We start from the raw sequence: 7,238 nt of genomic DNA, 5'->3' as shown, positions 1-7,238 counted from the left end.
GTTTTACAGCAAATGTTTCACAGTATGGATGGAGACTAAGTAATCTGCACAATTTTTCATCAAAAACAATTGAAAGCAGTACTGGCCAAAGTTTATTTAAAAATGTTGGAGCAATATAACAATTTGGAATCTGAATAAATTCCTGCCACGTTTCTTATGGTAATTTTCCATATAAACATTTTACAATTCTTTTCTGAAGTATTTTAGTTTGATTTACTTTTTTTTACATGAACACGAGTTTGTCCTAATTAAAATTTACAGTAATATACAAAATATCAACAATAAAGTCCTAACTAAAATATCATCATAAAAAGTAAAAAAATACCAATTGCCAATGATTATATGTTAATAAACAGAATGCAACACTCAAATAGTAGAGTACATATGTAGTTAGTATATCATTAAACTTGAAAAACTCTTCTTAGAAGATATTTATAAATATGTATTTATTTACGTTTTTTACATTTATTTCGACCTTTTCTTCGCCGCCCTGGTGTTTTTGGTGATTTTCCATTCTTTTGTTTGGGTGCAACTGCATTGTTATTAGACGTTTGTTTGCTAATGCGATTAACCGCACTTTGACCACCAATTTTCTTTGAAGGCAGCAAATGCTGACTGACCAACTCTCCCAATACTCCCTGATGAGCCAACATAGAAAGAAATGTACATATAAATTCATCATAATTATGTGTACGTCGACAGTCGTCCACCTATTGAAAAAAATGTTTTAAATAATATCAAGATGAAAAGTGTTGAACAAATAAAACCAACCTTAAACATGTAGCGTCGATCATTTTCATCATTTAAATGTTGTTCATTAATTGCAATTTCAGAATCAAGATTTTTCAACAGAGACTGTAAATCTCTTACGGTGAAGGCGTTCGAAGCATCCAAAAGAGGTGAAGGCGAAACACTACGTTGTTGTTGGTTTAACTGTGAAGATGATGTAGATGAAGACGATGATTGATCTGTTCCGTTCTCTTCAGATTTTAATGTGGTCAAAGCTCCACTGTCTGAGGCATTAGCAACAGCTTCATTGGCCTTCAGAAGTTTTTGTAAGGTTCCAGAAACTATGGCCTGATTGGTGCGCAACATTTTCAATTTGTGCGTTATAGCTATGCGACGATCTGGAACTACGGCCATTAAATTGAAACGAATGTCTTGTTCGCCGGTGGCAATACCAAGTCGTTCTGCCATAACACGTCTGAATTTGTCCGTCCAATCCTCACATTCCTCCCAGCCACCATGATCCATTGGATACGGCTTCAAACCATCCAATTCAAATAGGTGACCATTTATAGGAACAAAACTTACAAAATGAAAAGCTTCTCCGGTAAATCGTCCCGTAGATACACCTGAACCAGCATTTCTTTCCAATAGTCGTCTGGCCTGAGGCATAGCGTGTGAATTGTGTGCACATGCGAGCTCTGGTGTATTGCCAATAGCCCAGCCCTTATTTTCGGGAGACATGCCTTTGGTGTGACTTTTAAGTCGGCTTAAAGTGTCTCCCAAGTGTAAGTCTGCCTCACTGCAATTCAAAAGTACCGATAGTAATGCATGAGTAGCGCAGCTGTTTGGAACAACTTGCTGAGCAAAGAATATATTTGCTACAGCTTCATCGTCTTTTACAAAGATTTCAGCTGTGGTTTCTACAATTTTTCTGCGTGCTCTTCTTTCCTCTATCCAACGGAATAGAAAAATGAATCCATATACTGGACCCTCTATAGGTTTTTGAAGATCATATACTTCCTCAACTTGTACTCCATGAACACCGAAATCCTCAAGCAATAGTGTGAAAAGTCCTGGGTCTGATTCTAATTCCAACCAACCTTCAGTAAGACGATTAATGTCTACAGGCATTTTATTAGCCGACATAATAAATAAAATATTTTATTTTAAACCTAATTTTTTATAACTAAATTGCATTATTTCGGTGAATAGTAAACAAAAAAATATGAGATGCTTTTATTATATTTGTTTTTGAAAATTATTGCCATATGTTTGTTCAGAAATTATATATGTATATGAAAGCTGAATGTTTTTTTAAGATTAAAAAAAGGTGGCAATTTCGTTCACAAAGTTTAAACAAGTGTTGCCACTTAATGTGTAATTACAATTTTGTATTTGTATTACAATTTTGAATAAATAATAAATAAAGAAATAATAGCGCATATTCAGAAATTATAACTAATTGTTATAATTGTGATTGTTTTCAATAATACGCGACAAATTTAAAGTTTTTTACTATTTATTTTTTACTATTTTATTTTTTACTATTTCATTGACATTTTATTAGTGGCGACACTGAAATAGTGGAGATGACATTAAAATCATCGGAAGATGTTAGGTGGAACAACATGAGCAAGGAACATACTGTATTCTTTCAATTACGAAATCAGTATTCATGGTACTATAAATTAACTTACAAATAGGATTGTAATCTACTTACAAATAGGATTGTAATCTACATTCATTACATTCTAATTTGCAAGTCTTTATAGGCGTATCATCAAGTTCGCTTAGAACTCCGCTTTTAATGTAAATTAAATTGTAATGACACCTAATGATATTGTGGTTTACATTCTAAGCGAGAGCACACCGATTACCTGGCGTTTACACATGCAAGTAACAATAAAAGTAATTGAACACATTTATACGTTTGCACTAACGCAATCACTATGCATGTGTAAATTTACACAATTGTGTGCAAAAGTATGAATGTGTTGAGTTTTTGCAACTGTTGCATGTGTAAACGCTAGCTTAGACAGCCTATAACTTATGTCAAATCTAAGTGGGAAAATATGCGAAAGAATCATCAATGACTGCAACGAAATATAGCTTATAGGGTTCTTACACCAGCGCACATCTAACATCAATTTGCAAAGATGTTAACATCTTCCCATAAGAAATATACAGAGCAAAAAAGCGTCATCTTTCATCATCTTCACAAGATGTTCCTATCTCATTTTGTTCCAATCATCATCTTTCGATAATTTTAGTGCAGTCACGAGCAAAATTGGGATTCTAATGCACGCGTGCATAGGCCAAAAAATTCTGCTGACGCTTTGTTGATACACCTACACTATAAGCTTGTGTGTATTAGTGTGTCTGTGTTTTACTGAAATGACCACTTGTTTGTTGCTTTGTTACGATCTCTGAGATCAAAATCGAATCAGTTGCTGTTTAGCATTTGTAGAAGCAAGTTTATGTTGCGGATTTTTTTATGTTTATGATTTTCTCTCTTTTATTACAGTCAGTGCAGTCAGTCATCTCTCTGCTGCTTAACGCACACAAATATACTCATGGTGGTATGTGTTTGCCCATGACTGTTTTAGTGTCATCACTAAAAGAATGACATTTGTTTATATGTATAAAAAAATTAAACGTCACAAAATGAGCGGGACTGAACAAAGTAATAAAGTCATTGTCCATAATAACATCAAGCAGATCTATATATTGTTTTAATAATTGATTTTGCTCTTCAAGTGCAATTATTAATCCGATAATTGAAGAATTTTCCATTTTATTTTTTTTCATTAATTATAAGCAGATTTTATGTATTTAAAATGAAAGATGAGAGATGATACAAGTGTAAACAACTTTTTTCATTTTCATCATCTTCCACTCATTCCTCTAAGATGACGCTTATAGGGTTTTTACACTAGCACACATCTAACATCTACCATCAATTTGCAAAGATGTTAACATCTTCCCATAAGAATTGCACAGGACTGAGTGCTAACATCTTTCTACATCTTTAAAAAATGTTCCTATCTCATTTCGTTCCACCTAACATCTTTCGATTATTTTAGTGTCACCACTAATAAAATGGCGCTAGTGTAAAAACCCTATTAGTGTAAAAAGGCTATAAAAACCCTATTACAAAGTGTTCTTATCTCATTTCGTTGCACCTAACATCTTTCGATTATTTTAGTGTCACCACTTTAAATGGCATTTAAATTAAAAAAAAGTATTAAAATGAGGGGACATTTCATTTGTTTGAAATGTGTTTATGAAATTATTTTCTTATTTAATTTTATAGTACAAAAAAGAAAACCAGTCTAAATTCATTTTGTTTCATTCAAAACAATAGGATTTTTAATATTTTGACAATTTTGCTGATGGTAGATGTTCCAAGTGTGAACAAATTTTTCAATTTTATTATTTGATCACATGTGCCAAAACATTTTCTACAAGATCTAATCAGGTGACAGTTTTTTAATCCTTTATGTTTACATACTCTGCTTGTCAAAAATTTAGGTTATGTTGGCAGGAGCTGTCAAAGTTTGCCATTTGTTTTTGTGGTTTTTAGGTTTGTTGTGGTATTCACAACAACAAACATTAGTGAATTGGACTGCTTGAGCCACTAAACAAATGAAGAAAAAAATAATCAGTTGTGCTATCGACAACACCTTATAGTGAATTCGCTATGAAATGAACGTTTGGCTTGGTTTTGTAAGCAGCTGTTTTTGACAAGCTCAGTATAGTTTTACACAAACAAAATAAGGTATCGTCGGGAGCAAGGCGAATTCATATAAGGTGTCCTCATTAGCCAAGGCGAATCTAATAAGGTGACCTCACGAGAACAGCTGATTACAGAACTAACACGCGATAATGTCAAACTGCATATATAAAAAATATTCGCCGGAACGCCATTATGTCAAACTCCATATATAAAAAATAAGTGAATTCGCCTGTATTTATTTCAATTCGCCACAGCTGTCACCTTGTTAAATACGCCTTGTCATTAGCCTAGCTGATCATCAGCTGTTTTATGCGAACTGTCAAACTTTATGTTTGTGTTGGTGCGCGCCATATATATGTGCAAGGCGTATTTAACAAGGTGACAGCAGTGGCGAATTGAAATAAATACAGGCGAATTCACTTATTTTTTATATATAGAGTTTAACATACGGGCGTACGGGCGAATATTTTTTATATATATGTAGTTTGACATTTGTGCGTGCTATTTCTATAATCAGCTGTGCTGCCGATGGCACCTTATTAAATGCACCTTGTATATGTGTGTGTTTTTAATGCGTCCACTATTTTCAATTTCTTCTGTCTCTCCACGCGTTGAAGCAAAATAAATATACAGTGAGTGTCACTCAAAATCGTACAAGATATTTTTTTAAATATTATGAAATTATACAGGCAATAATAGGTGATTATCGCTGCGTTTACACATGCAAGTAGATTGATGAAAGTTGATAATACGTATTATTATCGAAAATGTCGAAAATACATCGAAATGTCTACAAGTTGCTTGAGCGTTTACACATGCAAGTAAAAGTTCATTTTGTAACCTAGCGTTTACACATGCAAGTAACAGTTCGAAAAACACAATACATACATACTTTTGCACTAACACAATCACACATGCAGCCACTTGCAGCTCACTGCCTACTGAATTTAGGTGGACAGTGATTTTCGACACTTTCATACAAGTGATGACAAATAGAGTTGCCAATAAATAGCTTTTAAAAAATTTATCAGAAGGTGGTAAAATAATAATTATATTTTTAACTTATTTTATGTATTTTTGTAAAAGAAAATAGTACAAATGACCACTAATGCTTATCGTTTTCGTAAAAATAGCAATTTCATTAGTTTTAATAAATAAAATTGTTACTAAATCTATAAAAATTGTTAACCTAACATTTTCCCCAGAAATTTTTATATTTGAATATCATGGTAACACTTTATTGTTATGAATAAAAATAATAAAATTTGGTTTCAAGCCGCAAATGGACTTAAAAATAACAAATGCTGATATATAAAAGGTTTATTTATCGAATTAGCTGTAATATTCTTATATTTGTGGCATTTTGAAGACATCATTCTCCTTCGCTAACATTTACGCTGCGTTTACACATGCAAGTAGATTGATGAAAGTTGATAATACGTATTATTATCGAAAATGTCGAAAATACATCGAAATGTCTACAAGTTGCTTGAGCGTTTACACATGCAAGTAAAAGTTCATTTTGTAAATGTTAGCGAAGGAGAATGATGTCTTCAAAATGCCACAAATATAAGAATATTACAGCTAATTCGATAAATAAACCTTTTATATATCAGCATTTGTTATTTTTAAGTCCATTTGCGGCTTGAAACCAAATTTTATTATTTTTATTCATAACAATAAAGTGTTACCATGATATTCAAATATAAAAATTTCTGGGGAAAATGTTAGGTTAACAATTTTTATAGATATTAGTAACAATTTTATTTATTAAAACTAATGAAATTGCTATTTTTACGAAAACGATAAGCATTAGTGGTCATTTGTACTATTTTCTTTTACAAAAATACATAAAATAAGTTAAAAATATAATTATTATTTTACCACCTTCTGATAAATTTTTTAAAAGCTATTTATTGGCAACTCTATTTGTCATCACTTGTATGAAAGTGTCGAAAATCACTGTCCACCTAAATTCAGTAGGCAGTGAGCTGCAAGTGGCTGCATGTGTGATTGTGTTAGTGCAAAAGTATGTATGTATTGTGTTTTTCGAACTGTTACTTGCATGTGTAAACGCTAGGTATATAAAAAATTAAAAGTCATTTTATTAATTGGAACAAAAAATATGTATTTCAGCAAAAAAGTAAACAAAGCCTCAATTCCTTAAAAAAATATTGATGAAAATTAAAGAACATCACAAAATTCATATTTCACTTAAATTCGTACACTTATATTAAATTACAAAACTTTTAAAATTAAAAAAAAAGTTAATATTAAAAATCCTAATACTTTGTAGGGTATCCTTTGCTATTTTTTAGTGCCTGTAGGATTTTAAATGAAGTGTTGATATTCTGGGCACTGACAGTGTTACCCAATTTTTTTATTTGTAGATAACTTGGGGGTTACACGATCAAGTTTTGCCTTTCAAGTTTTAATACACTCACACTTTTTTACTAATACACTCACACTTTTAAGAATTGAAACGAACTTGCATTCAATTTCACATTCAAGTTGGTGTTCAATTTTTCATTCAAGAAAACAGCTGATTACATTTTTATGTCCAATTTGTACTAAAATTGTTTTCAAGTTGCGCGCTGCCTACGTCACCGCTTTCAATTTTTATAAATTTTGACAAACAGTATATGTAAAAGACTATCAAGAAAAACTTGATCGTGTGGCTGCAGTGTAAGTGTGCCCGTCAGCTATTCTTTCTTCGAAATCGCAGGATTTTGTGAGAAAATCGATTAATTGCCAACACTGATTAAAACTGACA

The 7,238-nt window shown here is 32.0% G+C and overlaps 1 protein-coding gene across 1 annotated transcript; it reads right to left on the bottom strand.

The window, feature by feature from the left end:
• Nucleotides 1–418: 418 nt before the first annotated feature.
• On the bottom strand, nucleotides 419–1,966 carry calypso (ubiquitin carboxyl-terminal hydrolase calypso). Its single transcript, XM_065512534.1, has 2 exons — nucleotides 772–1,966; nucleotides 419–710 (listed from the first exon to the last, which is right to left on the bottom strand). The coding sequence occupies exons 1-2, from the start codon at nucleotides 1,873–1,875 to the stop codon at nucleotides 447–449; spliced, it is 1,368 nt and encodes a 455-aa protein (XP_065368606.1). The 5' UTR covers nucleotides 1,876–1,966; the 3' UTR covers nucleotides 419–446.
• Nucleotides 1,967–7,238: the final 5,272 nt, after the last annotated feature.

Source organism: Calliphora vicina, chromosome 5, assembly GCF_958450345.1.
Source record: "Calliphora vicina chromosome 5, idCalVici1.1, whole genome shotgun sequence".
Lineage (NCBI taxonomy): Eukaryota > Metazoa > Arthropoda > Insecta > Diptera > Calliphoridae > Calliphora > Calliphora vicina.
Note: the sequence above shows the minus strand (reverse complement) of the source record. Positions and strands in the feature narration are given on the sequence as shown.

What these genes read in the sequence shown, in the direction of transcription:
- calypso (XM_065512534.1), bottom strand. Translation starts at nt 1,875, where the DNA reads ATGTCGGCTAATAAAATGCCTGTAGACATTAATCGTCTTACTGAAGGT. An exon ending in ATCGACGCTACATGTTTAAG is followed by an intron (nt 711 to 771) that starts GTTGGTTTTATT and finishes TTTTTTCAATAG; the next exon opens with GTGGACGACTGTCGACGTAC.